Below are 19,051 nucleotides of genomic sequence, written 5' to 3' on the forward strand. Positions count from 1 at the left end.
CTGCAATTAAGAATGATGCCTAGGCTATTAATATTAGATAATGCGAGACTGTGATGGGGGTTCTTCATAAAACTAGTAATTGTGTGCCAAGTTAACAATATAATAAAAACAATTAGTTTAACAAATGTCAGAGTATATTCACCTAATATCAGGAATGTAAAGCTAGAACGATATTAAATAATCATTTTAGAAGTGAATATTAAAAACCTATTTGTTCATTAGAAAATTTTGTTTTTAAAATTAATTTGACAAATCTGTGTAACAGGAACCAGTTTCACAAGGAAAGGGAAATAACTTCGACTTGATTGGTGTAAAAGCCAAAACTCTGATGTCGCCTTCCTCTTTCGAGTCTTGTTACATAAATGCAACGATGACCGTAAATCTTTGGAGCTGAATGAATCTCTTCCCTGTAGACAAATCCCTAGCAACTGTTTTATGTTTAGAGTTTAAATACCCCTTCCCACATTCCCATGTGACCTGAAACCGCAATTAATTACACTGCATTCCCATATAGCCACAATGGCTGTGGCAGTTTTATTAATCTCTCTAGGCCATTAGCATTTCACAAGAAACTGCCTGGAGCCAATGAACTCTCAAAACGAGAACTCTTTCTTTTTTACATATAGCTATTTCAGTGTAACCAAACCCACGTGCGGTAGAAGACAGAATTATATTCATTCCTGTGCATTTTCCTCGCATACATTTAAAAAAAATTTGGTTAACCAAATGGGGAGATCACTCGAGTCTGTGGCCATACTATTATTAAAAGAAAACCCGCAGTCGTGCCGTTACTAAAGAACGAATCAAAATTATACCCCACTATGTTTTTTTCAATATACAAAATTAATTAAAATCCCCGAGATGACGGTTTCCTCAGACACATAAACATTCAACATAAAAAGATGACTTTTTAGATGAAAAAGTACACAAGGCATGAACACATTTGCAAGTTTGAAACAGACTATATGAAATTGATTGCTACGGACTGCCACTAATATCGTATTTAGTATTTAGTATGTTTCAAATTGTTTGTGTGTGAACATTACATTCAAATTGTTAATATTTTACCTATAAAAAACACCTTATAATTTTTTTTATGCCAATTATTTGTATATAGTAATAAATCATCATAATGCTGATACAGTTTTCAGTTTCATAAATCACTTATTATAAACGAAAACATGGTGGGTTATAATGTTGATTGGTACAAACCAGGTGGTGCAAAGGGAACACAGTTTCATAGCAATAAATAATTTTCCGTTTGGTTTTTTTCTAGTAACTTTACCAACAATACCCTCTCTTGACTAGAGTACATTAATCGCTCATTTGATATGAAGTGGGGTTTGTGTTAGGATAGGTCTTTTATTCACCTACTAGAATCCCAAGGCCAGCCATAACCTAATCATACAGTTACCTCATAGCACCAAAAGTTCATAATTTCGATACACCTTACGTTTATTATAGGCATTCACATGGAAGTCAGGTGACATTACCATTTTCTCACAATTGCCATTTTATAGCTTAGTATACCATCAGTAAGTTCAAACAAACAATTTGCTTTGTCCACTTTAGCTAACGTGCATTAGGAAGATTTAATTTTTTTTTATTATTTAACAGCGCACTCAACACATTTGTTTTTCAGTTACGATTAACAATATATGACGTTGGACATTCTTGATAAGGTCCACACACATAGTGCCGCCAGCCCTTGAGTACTCTTTCCGTGTAGAAATAAGTGATCTGTGTAGCACTGGCTCGACTGAGAGGTAGCCCAGTGGGACTCCCGACAGGAACGGCCACTTTAACACTGTGCTATAGAATCCTCGTCATCTTGTAAATTAAAAATCACGTCTAAAGTAGATCTGTGGAATCTTTATGCACAGTATGTCTGCACTTTATTAATATGAAGATCATGGTAGGTGATGTCCTGTCTATGGGAAAGTGCATATAAAAGGTCACTTGCGGCTCCCCAAGACGGCATGTGAGAATTACCAAATGCTTGACATCCAATAGCCAATGATTAATAAAACAATATGTTCTAGTGGTGTTGTTAAACAAAACAACTTTTTATTAATATGGCTCGGGACTTAAAGCTACATGGATTATGTAAACTATTTGTGTGTGTGTATGTGTGTGTGTGTGTGTGTATGTGTGTGTTTGTGTGCGCACGCGCGCGGATCAGTTTCAAAAACACATCCATTTAACAAGATGCTCAAGACAACATGTTCCCATTGACAGGCACCCATGGAAATCCCGTCTTTGAACTTTTAAGTTGTAATGACATTGTCAAGTTTATTATATATCAATAAAACCACCTTGATATAAAATAACACATTTCATTATTTGGAAAAACTAAATCATTTTATTAAATTAATACATGTCAAGACTTCCAGCATCTGAATATGTCCAACGGTCTAGAATCGTTGTAAGAAAGAAAGACAACCATAGATATTACAATATTTACATAATAATAAAATAATAAATAAATAAATAAATAAATAAACAATGACAAATAAAAATTAAAATTAAAACTTTGGAACAACAAAACATTCTTAGGAATACATTTTAAATATAGATAAACACACATGTGATAATTTGAAATAGCCAAGATAATATATATATATATATATGATGGATTATAATTGCACGTGCTATAAATATAAATATATAAGTAAATTGAAAATGTTTATATTTCTGTGTGACTGCTGGTTGGTTGACTTTCAAACGTCACAAGCTGACCCGCTGGTGGAAAGTTGTACTGAAATACAAACATAAATCAGTAGGATAAAATATTAGACCATATTAAAAATGATTTATGAATATATACTTAAATATATGAAGATCACTTTATATAATAGAAGACTAACAGATGATAAATAAAACATAATTATAATATGAGATAATATTTAACAATGTCATTTTCTAACATAAAGCCTGAATTATTATCCTTTGTAAACGGATGTAAACAACTATTTTTGAAGAATGTAATTTAACCATTTAAGAACTATAATATATTCATTATAAAGGGCGATTTATGAAGATACAAACGTCTCCCACTTTCTAAAGATGAATAAGCAGAAAAAGTGTGCAACAAAAATTAGTGAAATTTTGAACACAAAGTAGTTTATTATGTTATCTGTTGATAGAAATTTTGTAATCATTTACGAACCGTAATATATTCATTATAAAGGGTGATTCATGAATAATACAAACGTCCCACGTTTTGGAGATGGAATGCAGAAAAGGTGTGTAATAAAAAAAATTAAAATTGTGAACAAAAACCAGTTTATTATGTTGTCTGTTGATGGAACGTTTGGAAAAAAGTACTTGATCATGTTGTCTGCTGATGAAAGTTTGGTACAAAAAGAAATTTATCATGTTGTCTGATGATGAAAATTGTGTACAAAATGCAGTTTATTGTGCTGTCTGTTGATGTTACTATTTTTACTTTGATACATAGGTGACCTTTAAAATGGCACATGATACAAAACGTAATGTCACAACAATGCTGCTCTTTTGAGAAGCTACTCAACATCTACCGTGCGATTGTCGATTGGCCCACACTCGTTTTCTTTACCTTAGCGCCGTAGCCTTTTTCTCTGGATGAAACACACTTATTTATTTCTTAAACAATTATTGTTTCTCTTAACATTTCTAGATTTACCTTTTTAAAAGTCTTTAGCATGAACTAGTCCCATACTGGATAGTTCATAGGGTTGCAGTTGGGGACCTAAATATGAACTGTCACAATGAGGAAAACTCTCTAACAAGTAAGCAAGTGCATATTATTCTGGAAAAATTACCAAAGACCAAAGTCTTTGAAGCCACCCAACAACAGTCTTTAGTAAACACAGTAGATGATCACTAGCTCTTCAATGTCATAAAAAATTATTGACATTAATGTTTGCATCATGCATTAATTTAAAACATTTGGAAATTTGTCTGACAGTGAACAATCTGCAAACTACAAACTATCAAGTTCTTAATTGCATACGCTTCCTGCTATTCAAAGTCAAAAAGTGGGACGGCTTAATGCATGAATCTTTTGAGATATCAATTTTGTTAACATGCTTATTACTGGTACTTACCATCTGTGAACAATGTCAAAGTATTATAGTAAAGGAAATACATGGCTCGTTAAGTTCGGTTCAAAAATGAGTATGAGTAAGAATGTTAAAGTATTATAGTAAAGGAATTACATATTTGGTTAAGTTCTGTTCAGAAATGAGTTTCAGTAAAAAAAATGCTAAAGTATTATAGTAAAAAGATTATATGGCTCGTTAAGTTCTGTTCAGAGATGAGTATGAGTAAGAATGTTAAATTATTATAGTAAAGAAATTACATAGCTCATTAAGTTCTGTTCAATGATGAGTATGAGTAAGAATGTTAAAGTATTATAGTACAGGAATTACATGGCTCGTTAAGTTCTGTTCAGAGATGGGTATGAGTATGAATGTTAAAGTATTATAGTAAAGGAATGACATGGCTCGTTAAGTTCTGTTCAGAGATGGGTATGAGTAAGAATGTTAAAGTATTATAGTAAAGGAATTACATGGCTCGTTAAGTTCTGTTCAGTGATGAGTATGAGTAAGACTGTTAAAGTATTATAGTAAAGGAATTACATGGCTCGTTAAGTTCGGTTCAGAGATGAGTATGAGCAAGACTGTTAAAGTAATATAGTAAAGGAATTACATGGCTCGTTAAGTTCGGTTCAGTGATGGGTATGAGCAAGACTGTTAAAGTATTATAGTAAAGGAATTACATGGCTCGTTAAGTTCGGTTCAGAGATGAGTATGAGCAAGACTGTTAAGGTATTATATTAAAGGAATTACATGGCTCTTTAAATTCTGTTAAGTGATGAGTATGAGTAAGATTGTTAAAGTAATATAGTAAAGGAATTACATAGCTCGTTAAGTTCTGTTCAGAGATGAGTATGAGCAAGACTGTTAAAGTATTATAGTAAAGGAATTACATAGCTCGTTAAGTTCTGTTCAGTGATGAGTATGAGTAAGACTGTTAAAGTATTATAGTAAAGGAATTACATGGCTCGTTAAGTTCTGTTCAGTGATGAGTATGAGTAAGAATGTTAAAGTATTATAGTAAAGGAAATAGATAGCTCGTTAAGTTCGGTTCAGAGATGAGTATGAGTAAGAATATTAAAATATTATAGTAAAGGAATTACATAGCTCGTTAAGTTCTGTTCAGAGATGGGTATGAGTAAGAATGTTAAAGTATTATAGTAAAGGAATTACATGGCTCGTTAAGTTCGGTTCAGGTCTTACCCCTCCGTTTTCGTGCTCGGGTGAGTAGGCGGCGCTGGTGTTAAATGTTTCGAAGTTTTCCCGTCGTGGTGGGTTGGGCGGGGGTGGAGGTGGGAGTGGCTTCTTCCTCTTCTTCTGAATAAAAGAGTTTGGCATTAAGCAGTTCATTTCAGATAGTTCTAGCACTAGTACTCAAAACTATTTTATTTTAAAATCGTGAGCTTTTGAAACTTCTCTAAACATTAAACATATTGTTCTTTAACAACGCAAGTTTACTGAATTGATGAAAACACTATACATTAAAACTATTTAAGAAACTATTTGTGTTTTGAAGGTATGAAGGTAACCATTAATTATTTAGGGCAACAATACACATTTCATCACATTAAAATATTATCTGCATTTGTTATAACTGTAACTGTTCTATAAATTTTGCATTTTATTTTGCTGTTTCCCAGTCTTTATATTTTTGCATATAAACTGCAATACATGCAATGCAATCGCGTTTGAAGTAATTTTGTATATAGGAACGTGAAACCCTTATCCAGATCCAAGATACTCAGTGAAATATTAACTCTATATGTATTAAAATATTACTTTATTCTTCTTTTCTTTGATCTTCTTCTGAGCCAGGTATTCCAGTGATGACGTAATCATGGCCAGAACGAGGCCACCAATGAGGATATGGAAGATACCGGACACGTTGCTTAGTGTAAGAGCACTTTGAGTAGCATCCTGCAATTACAAGACATGGACATAATATTAATTTGGATATTGTTACGTATGGACCAATATGTTACAAAATATAACAGTGACGTACTACCTTTATCTCGTTTATAGATACATCGCGATCGAAATGAAAGAAAGAAAGAAGTGTTTTATTTAACGACGCATTTTATTTACGGTTATATGGCGTCAGACATATGGTTAAGGACCATACAAATTTTGAGAGGAAACCCGCTGTCGCCACTACATGGGCTACTCTTCCGATTAGCAGCAAGGGATCTTTTATTTGCGCTTCCCACAGGCAGGATAGCACAAACCATGGCCTTTGTTCAACCAGTTATGGATCACTGGTCGGTGCAAGTGGTTTACACCTACCCACTGAGCCTTGCGGAACACTTACTCAGGGTTTGGAGTCAGTATCTGGATTAAAAATTCCATGCCTCGAATGGGATCCGAACCCAGTACCTACGAGCCTGTAGACCGATGGCCTGCCACGACGCCACCGAGGCCGGTCGATCGAATTGAGAATGAATGAAAAAAAAGTAAAGTTTGTTTTATCTAACGACGCCGCTAGAGCACATTGATTTTTTATCTTATCATCGGCTATTGGACATCAAACATATGGTCATTCTGACACTGTTTTTAGAGGAAACCCGCTGTCGCCACATAGGCTACTCTTTTTTACGACAGGCAGCAAGGGATCTTTTATTTGCGCTTCCCACAGGCAGGATAGCACAAACCATGGCCTTTGTTGAACCAGTTATGGATCACTGGTCAGTGCAAGTGGTTTACACCTACCCATTGAGCCTTGCGGAGCACTCACTCAGGGTTTGGAGTCCGTATCTCGATTAAAAATCCCATGCCTCGACTGGGATCCGAACCCAGTACCTACCAGCCTGCAGACCGATGGCCTGCCACGACGCCACCGAGGCCGGTGAAAGAATGAATGAATGAATGCTTGACAACGAACTATGAACTACACAAGCATATGGATGAATTGTCTGTCCACTTTGGTTAGTTTACATGTCAGAAGAAGAAAACAATCTTGGCTAAAAATAAAATAAAATAAAGCCATAGAGCATATTTATTTAGACCCTTTTTAAAATTAAATTTAAAAAAATCAGAATATTAAAAAAATAATAAATAATTTTTAAATAGTTGATACCCTGCATAACTATTTACCTTTCCTGAGTCCTGGTCTCCACATTTTCCTTTGTCTATCCACCATTTCTGCTGTAGTTTGTGAAGTTCTCCTATTTCTCTCAGCTCCAAGACGGCTATATTTATCTGACTCCTACAATTAAAGACATATTACCTTTATGACAACTTACACGTCTAAAATAACCCAAGACATTTAAGGGTACATTTTTTTTGGTACGATGCGGGCGTGTAACTGGTATAGTTTTATATTGCGGCTAACTCGCATTTGTGTAGGGGTTACGCACACATATAGAATTTGGTGTTGAAAAATGAGGGTTGATTGGGTATGATCCATCATGGCCCTCCCTGATTAAGCCATTTGGAACAAATATTGGTTTGATAGCTTGGGCGTCCCAACTCTGACAAAACCTTAGTCAGTTCTGGCATAAACAATAAATACAATACACACACTTGACATTGGCAACAGAGAACAATCGAACATCACTGATACCACTGCTTCAGTACCTCATAATATTGCATACCTTAATACTGAAACAATGAAAGAAGGGAGAAATATTTTATTTAACGACTCACTCAACACATTTTATTTACGGTTATATGGTTAAGGACCACACATATATTGAGAGAGGAAACCCCCTGTCGCCACGTCATGAGCTACCATTCCACAGACAGGATAGTACACACCACGGCCTTTGTTACACCAGTTGTGGATCACTGGCTGGAACGAGATACCGAAACAAGAACCATAATACCTTGTTTAGCAATACAAAATGGCCGACACAAGCACTGACCTCATGGGGTAGAGTAGTCTTGTCGCTATTCCATACCCCTTGTTGTCGAGGTTGTCCCCCACCTTCATGGTGTCGCACGGTTCCTGCTGGTTGTGGAAGTCGTTCATCGCAGACTCCAACATGAACGCGTACTTGCTCTTAGACTTGCGCACTTTATCCACGCCAGCCTCGACCGTGTCCATCAACACGTCTGGGGATTCCTTCATCACCTCCGCCATAGTTCGAAATACAACCACCGCGGATTTCTGCAAGATACATTTTAAAAGAACATTTTTGAGAGAATTATATTTTATTTCATTAGACTGCTGTATGATAGTGTATAGTTATACATATTAGTGTTTTATTGAGGCACAAACACGCCAATTATTGCAGAGATGTTCTAAAGGTTAAAGCCGCACACCCTAGTTCCATCCAGCGAAAATAAATTATAATTGAGTTAATCTACAAACCTGTAACACACTTAGATCACGTTTTTATCAAATGGAGTGAAAAAGCAGGTTTTATATCGATAAATACCATGGGAATCCCCATGTCCCAATTGCTTGAAATAATTTTGAAAGTTAGTATTCTGATGTCACCGGTAGAAGCACAACAATGCCTACGTCACGACAAATTTCACAGACTTGGGGTGCGTTCGTTTCACTTCTCCTGGACATGTTCCAACTGTTCTGTCCTGGTTGTATCCCCTCTCCAGATATCGTAAGACTTAGCAAAATTATTGGTTTTAAGGGTTTGTAACGTTTTGTATTGAGACACTTACTTGTCTGAACTTTATTGTTACTGAAAATGTTCACGAACTGTGAAGAAAAATCTCACAAATGAACAATAACAAATCGGATGTTGATTGCGCGAACCGTGCACGAGAATACAAACCGAACCAAAATGATAACGGTCACGTGATATACCAACGTCTGTGACATTAAAAATAGATTGGACCTCGCTTGCTTAACGGTTTTTTCTCGACAACACGTTTTGTGAAAAAATGCAAAAAATGCATTTCGTGGTTTTACAAACATCAGGATTACCAAAAAGCACTTCAGGTGAATGGAAATGTGTATTCTAAATAATAAAATGTAAGTAAAGTGCAATTTTATTTGTGAAAAATGGGGTTTAATAGCGAAAAACAACGCCGTAATGGTTAACAAATAAACGTAACTAGGGTGTGTCCCTTTAAATGCAGATGTTAGATGTCTAGTGTAATATGAAAAGTGTGCAATGAAAAAGGAAACTCCCAATACAACATTATGGACATTATCTAAGGAAACACGGTACATCTATGATTTCCTGAATCTATCCCAATCGTCCAATTATACACGTTAGCAAGAAATATAAAAAATACTTGTTAAATTATAAGTAAAATAAATGCATATTCGACAAACACACCCACACACACACACACACACACACACACACAAACACACACACACACACACACACACACACACACACACAAAGTTTACATAATCATTGTAACAGTAATCACAAATCAAGCCAACCAGTTTGTTAATACACATGTTTAGTCTAACAGGATATTCACGTTTATAATATCCCACAGGAACCAGACACTTCAATGTGGTTATTTCTCGTTTACCCATCACTGGCCATAATGGCATTTTGCGGTAAACGCGTGTTACAAATAATTCAGTTAGATTTAATTTTGTGATAAAACCAAATGTATTGGATGTGAATGGGCGGGACGTAGCCCAGTGGTAAAACGTTCACCTGATGCTCGGTCAGTCTAGGATCAATCCCTGTCGGTGGGTCCATTGGGCTATTTCTCGTTCCAGACAATCCAACGACTGGTATGTCATAGACCATGGAATATGCTATTCTGTCTGTGGGATGGTGCATACAAAAAATCCCTTACTACCAATGGAAAAATGCAGCGAGTTTCTTTTCTAAGACTATTATATGTCAGAATGTTTGACATTCAATAGCAAATGATTAGTAAATCAGTATGCTCTAGTGGTGTCGTCAAACAAAACAAACTTTAGCCAATCATCAATCAAGCCAGCCATTTTAGTAATGCACATTTCTAGTTTACCAGACACTTCAATGTGGTTAAGTTATTTATTTCTGGTTTATCCATCACTAATCATAATAACATGTTGCGATAGATGCGTGTTACAAACTGTTCAGTCAGATTTAATTTTGTGATAAACCAAATGCATTCGATGTGGATTGTCTCCCTTACCCCATTTATCAGAAAACGGACGTTATTTCCCAAACGGGGATGCTTTCACTAGTTGGTTGAAACTCAATTATCTCCCTTCGTTCAACAATGATGCATATTATATGACAATCAAAACATATTCTTCTCTACTCTGTGTATAATTGGATTATTTTTTTTGCGTGTCTATATCCAAATAGTGATGAAGATTAAAAAGTTAAAGTTTGTTTTGTTGAACGACACCTCTAGAGCTCATTGATTTATTTATCATCGGCTAGTGGATGACAAACATTTGTAACAAGGAATATTTTATATGCACCACTCCAAAGACATGATAGCGCAAACCACAGCCTTTGATACACCATCCGTTTTGCACTGGCTGGAACGAGAAATAGCCCAGTGGGACCACTGATCTTAGTCCGACCGCGTATCAGGCGAGCGTTTTACCTCTGGACTATTTCCCGCCTCAAATATGTTGAAAGATGCCCGTTATTGATACAAACCAAGACAATGTGAACACAGTAACACGTTAACCCCTACTTGTTACATAAAACTACAACAATATGACTTCTCGACCACCCTCGAAGCTTTAGTGAGTGGTTAAGCCAGTGGTCGTAGGGTTGGTAGGTGCTGTGTTCACACCCCAGACCCAAAATGAGATTTAACAGATCAATGGGGAGTGCAATGCTACTACACCGACTGTTGTCTAACTTACAAGTAACCATTAACCGAACGTTGTGGCCAGATACATAGCCCAGGTGGCCGAGGTGTGTATGCAAGACAGCGTGCTTGAATGATTATTATATATAAACAGGAAAATAAGTATCTCTGAACGTAACGACATTTATATTATTATATAAAAGGTAAAAGGTAATATACATGAGAAACGTAAGGAATCATCCCGTACTAACATTACATAACAAACTTTAGTACATTTAAAGGGACCATCGTGAGTTTGCTGCCGTTGTGACTTGTTTCAAAATAACAGACCTATTCTGGTGACTAAAATTACATATCGAATATATTTACTTGTTCCGAATATCAGTGTCTGTATAAACAAGGTGTTTGTTGTCGTCCTAATATTTGTAGAAGCACAAACCGGATTTTACCTCTCAATAATTAAGTACGTACGTACGTACGAAACACACACACACACGCACGCACGCGCACACACAAATATCTATCTATCTCTATATTTATCTATCTGTCTGTCTGTCTGTCTGTCTCTCTCTCTCTCTCTCTCTCTCTCTCTCTCTCTCTCTCTCTCTCTCTCTCTCTCTCTCTCTCTCTCTCTCTCTCTCTCTCTCTCTCTCTCTCTCTCTCTCTCTCTCTATATATATATATATATATATATATTACGAAGTAAAATGGAAAATGACAGCTACAAATATTAGCACCGACCACAAACTCAAACACAGATGAAGAGTCCACGGGAATAACCTGTGAAGTCATATATTTAATAAGGTGATATTTTTTAATTTTAACGTTTACAACTCTGCAATCGTGGAATATTTATTCCTAAAAAACATAATTTGCCAATTATTTTTAATGGCATACCATAATTATAGGTTTTTAATTTAGCGTGTCATTGTGACCTTGACATACACGACCTTTATAATACTGTCTAACCGTTTGGACATCATAGATTATTCCCGTGAAACCTTCTGATATTCTAAACAAGAAAATGTATTTAATATGTAATTGTAGGCACCAAAAACTACTCTATTAATCGGAAACATCTTACAATGGCTGCAAACTGAGGAAAGTCCCTTTAACGCATTGCTTACTTCAAAGAATGACCAAGTGGTTCCTGTTTTCAGAGTACCGTACTTTATGTTGCTTTGTTTGACCAAGTCGTCGGCCGAGTCGATTGGCGTGACCATCTTCTCTATGGTCAAGAAGGCCGCCAGATTGGCGGTGTAGGAGGATATAATGATTAACGTGAAGAACCACCATGCGCTACCAATAATCCGTCCTGAAACCGACCTACATGTCGTTGTAAAAAGACACCAATTAATAATGCATCTTCCACAATACTAACATTGACTAACAAAATAACGTAGCTTTCATGAAAATGGTTATTAAAAATGATTTTATTCGGGATTTGTTCGTCAAAAGGCGAATTAAAAATGCAATTTGGCTAATATATTTCATAATTAAACCGAAAAAAGGTAATTAAAAATCTAATACAATTATTTTCGGAGCATCAATTGTGTTGTGTTGTGTTTTGTTTTGCTGAAACTTGAACTTGGCTGCAGCTGTTCTGACCAAATTCGCCAAACTGATATACAATGTCCAGCTTAAACCCTCATCACTACTTAGTCTGTAATCGCATTTTTAAAAACCCTATGCTATAAATGTATTGTTACTTAAGCCCGCATCATTACTTAGGCTGTAATCGAAGTTTTAAAAACCCTATGCTATAAATGTATTGTTACTTAAGCCCTCATCATTACTTAGTCTGTAATTGAATTTTTAGAAACCTTATGCTATAAATGTATTGATAATTATTTATTGTAACTCAATTAATTGGTCCCCTGACTTAGATTATGGAGAGTCATTTAAGATACCTCAATGAGCATTGATATGTAATCGTCCAAAACTACTTTTAAAAACCCACATGCTAAGAGGATCTAAAATTACTCTCCTTGATATAGTCTTAGGGAGTTAAAATAAGCCAAAGGGTTATCTCCCGTTAAACGGCGATGTCTGATGTAACATGCTAGAATAATAAAAATTAAGAATATTATCATTAAAACAGACTTACCTCACATTATAAATGCTATATATTTAAAATATTAGCACTAGGAAGACAGAGTAATTAAATATAATTAACTAGGAAAACGCATCCAGACCCTGATATTTCACCATGATTGTTTTTGTTAAAAGCAAGCATTATTACAAGATATTAATCAAACTGGTCTTATAGATTATTCTAGACAGGTGTAACCGATGATGGCCACATATTTCTGTAATGCTTTGAAAACTAAACTCGTTTCAAAACATAGAAGTGAAGCAGAAAACAAAAACAAAACGCGTGCTGGTCATATCTATGTGAATACCTTTGTCCATCCATTGGTATATCTGTCATTCGTTTATCTGTGTAAGTAAATGTACGTCATACAGTATTAGTATGTGTCTTTTATTTAAAAACCTATTCTCACCCCAACCCCCATCACCCCCTCAAACAACAGCAACCAAATAAACAGAAACAACATGCTGAAAACGACTAGGTTAATGTATCAAATACACATACACACTCGCACACCTATACACATATAATTAAATCAAATTGTTTGTCAAGTGTATGGTCATTCCTGGAACATAATTAATTACTTTAAAGCATCGTTAATTTGGAACACCAAAAAAGAACACACCACACTTTTGTGTTTCAATTAATGTACTTTTCAACTAAATTTGTTACTTTACACACACTTCTTTTTCGTTGCGAATGCCAATATTAATTTCATATTTTAAACATTTTTATCTTACCGACATAACTGTTATTTTTCAACTTTAAACTTGCTTGACGTTCTCAAACCATTTACGAATATGATCTGCATTCTATTGTGTTATTTACAAACTGTAATTGTTATTTATTTAATAATATTCATTATTTGTTATTTCTTTAGTTAAGAAGAGGAAAAACAAACTTATCACCATCAAAATAAAAAGTCCCCCAAAATAACCAAAAACGAAAAACATCCAAAAACCTATGGGAAAACAAGGCAAAGCAAAAACACAAAAACAAAATAATAAAAATAAACAACAACAACAACAACAAGAGGAAACAAAAGTCATAAAGCCATAAAAAACATAACACAAAAAGTCGGAATTGTAACGTTCTGTCAGACAATAATTTAGATCTTCTTCTTTATTAAAAAGAGAAAAAAAACCCTGCTAATTAAAAACAAAAATCTGCTTCTGAACTATGCGGCCATCATCCCTGTCTCTTGACGACCAGCGCACCAACCTTGGCGATATATCAGACCCCTGCTGCATTAGAGCTCCTAGAGAGAACCACATAGTGTTAGAGATCGTGAACGTCGACATCGCCTCTTCCTTGTTCTCGCCGTCGTTGATGTTCCACTCGAACGGGCTGAAGCGGCCCACGAAGAACAGGACGAAGCTGACGCCGAGGAAGCCGACGCCGATGCAGAGCCAGACGTATCTGTCGAGCGGCTCCATGAAGGAGAAGACCCCGGGCTTGACCTTGTCTGGTTTCTTGATCATGATGCTGATGCCCGTGTTCATGAAGGGCTTGGTAAAGTCCACCACTCTCTCGCGCTCCTCGGTGATCGTCAGGGCAGAGACGGCTATGTCGCTTTTCTGGCCAATACAGGAAAATGAAAGAGAGATTTTGTGCACTTTGACGTCTCAATATATCAAATCTTAACGACAAAACTGATCATAATCGTATCTGTGCATAAGGTGAAGTCCAAAGGGCAGTTTTGATATGGTAGTCATTCGTAAATGACAGACAGTACTTAGTATACAGTTGACACATGTGGCAATGACTCAGGGAACTAACTGCTGCTGCACAATCCGAACAACAAAACCATCATGGTTTTCAAAATCATATCTCTAAACAATATAATGTCAAAAGTAAATTTTGGCAAGGTCGTAACTGCTCATTGTGAAATGCTTCGTCAGTAGGACTGCATCTCTGTTACTACTCTTTCATATAGCAAGAAGGTTTTTTCTCCATTTTGGCACAGATATGGGACAATATATGGCACACATCAAATGTTGAAACTGTAAAAACTTAAATAAGGCTTCTAAGATGGGACATCGGAAAACTATAAATGCAGTTACGTCTTGGAACAAAAGGTTAAACAAGACTTTACAAGATATGGGTAAAAGGGTGATACCAAAGACAACTATTGTGTTTTAGTTATTTTTTGTTTGACCAAGTTCTATTAATATATTCATTTTCATTTATTGTCTTACGTAAATGACATTGTTTTCTTTAAAAAATGTGCTTCAGAGTCTTCTTGAGCTAGAAAAATTAAACAAAATAAATATAAAACAGCAAAGAAACAAACAACCATTTTAAAACAGAGAAATAATTTAAAAACTGTTCTGGCTCAAGGTAGGTTTACAATCCTGTATAAAGAAGTACACGAGGACACCAACCCCTCTGACGAGTTCCCCGATCATGCCGGTCCACGTGCCGTTGTCGTGTTTCTTGCCGTAGTCGTCGGCCAGTTTGATACTGAACTCGAAGTGCGCTCTCTCGGCGATCATCGCGATTAAATCCACACAGTATCCCTCCAGGCTGTGAGTCGGGTCGACAGGGGGCGCTCCGTTCGTGTTCTTCTTCCGCATCACAAACGGAGATACCTGCGCAGAAAAATATATATTTTAAATTATTATGTTTTATTCCACTGCCCCTTTCCTTTTTTTTTCTTTTGAATTCCATTTAATTTTTCCCTGACCTGGTAACTTCTTTTACTGTCCACCTCCACATCCCAGTATTTGTCTATCCAACCCCGACATATGCTTATCTCTTGTGGCTATCCGTGCCACACACCTGCCATTTCCCATCAACTTTAACTTAGTCTGATCACTTTGGAAAGTGTTCAATGGTTACTTCTGGCACTGTTAAGAATATTATTACTACAATTTACAAAATACAAAGAGTATTTTTATAATTACATAATTGTAACGATCATGTTACAAAATATAAAATATTTCACATCTGGCTGATAATGTATTGTGTAATCAATGACACAGAGGTGTCAATATGGAAATGTTGAAGTGCTAAATCTGCCAAAAAATAAATTATTTTATATCAGTAATGATACCATGTGCTAGAGGTACAGTATTAATGAAGACATAAACAATTTATTAGTGTGACATATAACAAAGTTTGTGACATACCAGGAAAGTTGTAACTCTTTGGGTACAGTTGGCACACGTGTCGTTTCCATAGATTTGCCAGTCTGTGTAGGGTTTGTTCAATTCTTTCTGTGTCCACGAGTATGTCTAAAGTAATATGCAGCATTTTAACTTTATTTTCGAAATTATTATTATTATTTTAAAAATAAAGGTTAAGATATGCATAAAGATAGATTCAAGGAAATATACAGATAAGAGAAAGATGGAGAGAGAGAGAGAGAGAGAGAGAGAGAGAGAGAGAGAGAGAGAGAGAGAGAGAGAGAGAGAGAGAGAGAGAGAGAGAGAGAGAGAGAGAGAGAGAGAGAGAGAGAGAGAGAGAGAGAGAGAGAGAGAGAGAGAGAGGCACATACATACATACATACATACATACAGACAGACAGACAGTATTACCTGCTGCATTGGTTGCTTGTAGCGCAACTCGTGTACGTCTATGGTGTATTCCGATCTGACAGCAGTTGTTTCGTTGAAAGCAACCCTTCCAGTCAGTCCACTGAACCGAGCCTGGGAAATAGGCAGACAGCGTTTATTATTAAATCCTCAAAATTCTGCAGTTTGGCAGTGATTGCTATATCTACACAAACACTAATTATTAGGTTGAAGAGCAACCCTTACCGAGATTTTGAAGGGCCGAATTTACAAGGCCTATTTTCGCGCGTAAATACTTACATTTACAATGGGCTTCGGACATTCATCACATAATTATTAACCTAATCAATTCAGTTGTTTTATTGCTTTAATTTAAAAGCTTATCAGCACGATATTCGAGACTTCATGTTGCCTTGCACCAAATCATAGAATGTTGTGTCAAAGTTAGAGGTTCAGATATTTATGTAGTAAAATCAATTCTAATCAATAAAACGTATAATTTTATGTGGTACACAGTTGTAAAACAGTATACATCAAAGGTTAAAACCAGTGCAGGTTACCCCCAAAATGGAATTGCGCAATTGAAAAAATCCCGCCAAGTTGTATTAAAATGTTAACAAGGGCAATGGAAACCGATTTGATCAAAGAGAACTTCAACCTTTTTAAGTTTAGCTTGAATTTAACAAAGTATATTTTTCTTTTTCAAATCAGAATAGAACAGCTAAAACCATTTAGACATTTATGAAACAGCTTAGTGGAATAGAAACTAAACAAATGATTTATTTCGACAAGGGAAAACATGATGTGTTTTACATTTCCAGCTGAGTTCAGCAAATATTTTAACATACGTAATGCACTGTCTTGAATTATGTCTGGCTATGATGAGGAAGCACTTATGAGTTGTCAGTAAGAATGGGCCATTCCGAACGCATGACATTCACACTTGAAAAATAAATACAGGCTATTCAATGTTTTTTTTTCGAATACAATTTTTATGTTAAAGAATGATGTGTGAAAACCATATTTTCACGAATTGCGATGCTTTTCGTACATCACGAGTTGACATAAAAATCGTATTAAAAAATCCACTATGAAATGGTATATTTATTATATACATCTTTACAAATTTGTATTCGTTTTTTTTTTTTTGTAATATCTTTCACTTATCCCATCGAAAATACGTAACGCCATGATATATATTTTCGGATGAAACGTTTTCAGAAAATTCACTTGACCATAGATTTTTAAAAAGAAATCTGAATAAAAATTATCTTTATTTAATTATTAAATTAACATTTATTTAATAATACTGCAGTGCAAACATACATGAAAAAGCGATCCTCAATAACCCAAAAAACAAAACGAATCTAACGCCGTTTAATGTCATTATTTAGCATCGTATTCATTTCGTTTAAGATATTTTATCGTAATTGCACTTCATATCCTTTTCTTTGATAGGTACAGTTGTTTAAATTACTTCTTTTTTTCAAATACGATCAGATGCATTGGTAATCATTAAACTTAAATACGAATAAACGACTCAAAAGGAGATAATTTAACGATGAACTGTTACAAAACAGGAAATATGATTTCTATATTTTCACTGTAGCTAAAATACAGTGAAAATATGACTTTCACCAGATATCACTTTTATGGTTTCTGTAGATCTATATATTTCATTGCTATGTATAAAATAAAGTGTTTTACCCCGCAATATGAAGGATATAATAGGAACATGCAACGGATATTTTGTTACTTGCTAAGTTATTACTATTTGTTTTTCTACAGAATGTATTCCATGAAAGATAATTTCCACATTTATCTTTGCTTTATATTTTCGTGGCTTGAGTATGATGATTAAAATTGTAAAGACAGAAACTGTTTGTACAAATCTCTATGCAAGTACAAAGTAGCAATTGTACCAGTTATTATTCTTAGATTCTAATGTGGTTTTATAACAAACAGATGTTCGTTTTCAAAGCTTAGTTTTCCTTATTACGAGTTTCAAAATAAACTGCGGCTGATGAATTTGATATCGGATATTTTCAGACATTGTTGGAAGTACAATAAGGATAAGTACATCTATATATATAGCCAAACCTGTTTAATGTGATTACACTTGTGATTTACAAGCAGATTACCTAAATACAAACACGTTACACCAAACCTCACCGTGAAACTTAAGATCATGGGGAACCATTTAAGATATAACGACACCGAGTATTGCTATTTAATCCTTTTGTAGTTTTAAAGAATTCAAATGCTAAGGAGAGCTAAGATTACTCTCCTTACACAAGTCTCAAGGTGGCAAGCGAGAGTGATAGCTCACTCAAACGCGAGGTCTTATATTTATTAGCCATTTGGGCACCACGACTGGAATATCAAATCTTTTTTTCTCCAGCTGTCTTTCGATGAAGGTGGACGTGTCTACCTGCGCTCTCGAGCTACCCCCCCCCCCCCCCCCCACCTGGGGGGACTGATTGCCAGCTTCGGCTCCATGTTGGAATTTCGCGTCACGTACACCGGGTCACGGGCGACCGTGACTTTGGTGTACGGGGACCCGCCTCCACAGAAGAGGAAAGGGGGGACCGGAAGAGGAAGAAGAAGGAAGAAACCAGTGCTAGGGACGGCCCAGGGACAAAGCTGGCGGCTCAACCGCTAGTGGCGCTCCCTTC

At 35.7% G+C, this 19,051-nt stretch overlaps 1 protein-coding gene across 2 annotated transcripts in view; it reads right to left on the bottom strand.

Annotated features, from left to right (window-relative positions):
- Positions 1 to 2,339: 2,339 nt before the first annotated feature.
- LOC121376503 (glutamate receptor 3-like) overlaps positions 2,340 to 19,051 on the bottom strand; it is a 38,689-nt gene continuing 21,977 nt past the window's right edge. The window contains exons 8-17 of one of the 2 annotated variants that reach the window (XM_041504388.1): positions 16,401 to 16,511; positions 15,993 to 16,097; positions 15,246 to 15,452; positions 14,083 to 14,438; positions 11,897 to 12,095; positions 7,940 to 8,184; positions 7,170 to 7,281; positions 5,859 to 5,996; positions 5,283 to 5,396; positions 2,340 to 2,758 (exon numbers count right to left, since the gene is read on the bottom strand). In XM_041504388.1, coding sequence (XP_041360322.1) covers positions 2,687 to 2,758; positions 5,283 to 5,396; positions 5,859 to 5,996; positions 7,170 to 7,281; positions 7,940 to 8,184; positions 11,897 to 12,095; positions 14,083 to 14,438; positions 15,246 to 15,452; positions 15,993 to 16,097; positions 16,401 to 16,511 — 1,659 coding nt within the window. In that variant the 3' untranslated portion in view covers positions 2,340 to 2,686. Of the gene's footprint in view, positions 2,759 to 5,252; positions 5,397 to 5,858; positions 5,997 to 7,169; positions 7,282 to 7,939; positions 8,185 to 11,896; positions 12,096 to 14,082; positions 14,439 to 15,245; positions 15,453 to 15,992; positions 16,098 to 16,400; positions 16,512 to 19,051 lie in introns of both variants that reach the window. The other variant, XM_041504387.1, reaches the window with a different exon arrangement.

The sequence above is a fragment of the Gigantopelta aegis genome, chromosome 6 (genome assembly GCF_016097555.1).
Source record: "Gigantopelta aegis isolate Gae_Host chromosome 6, Gae_host_genome, whole genome shotgun sequence".
In the NCBI taxonomy this organism is placed as follows: domain Eukaryota; kingdom Metazoa; phylum Mollusca; class Gastropoda; order Neomphalida; family Peltospiridae; genus Gigantopelta; species Gigantopelta aegis.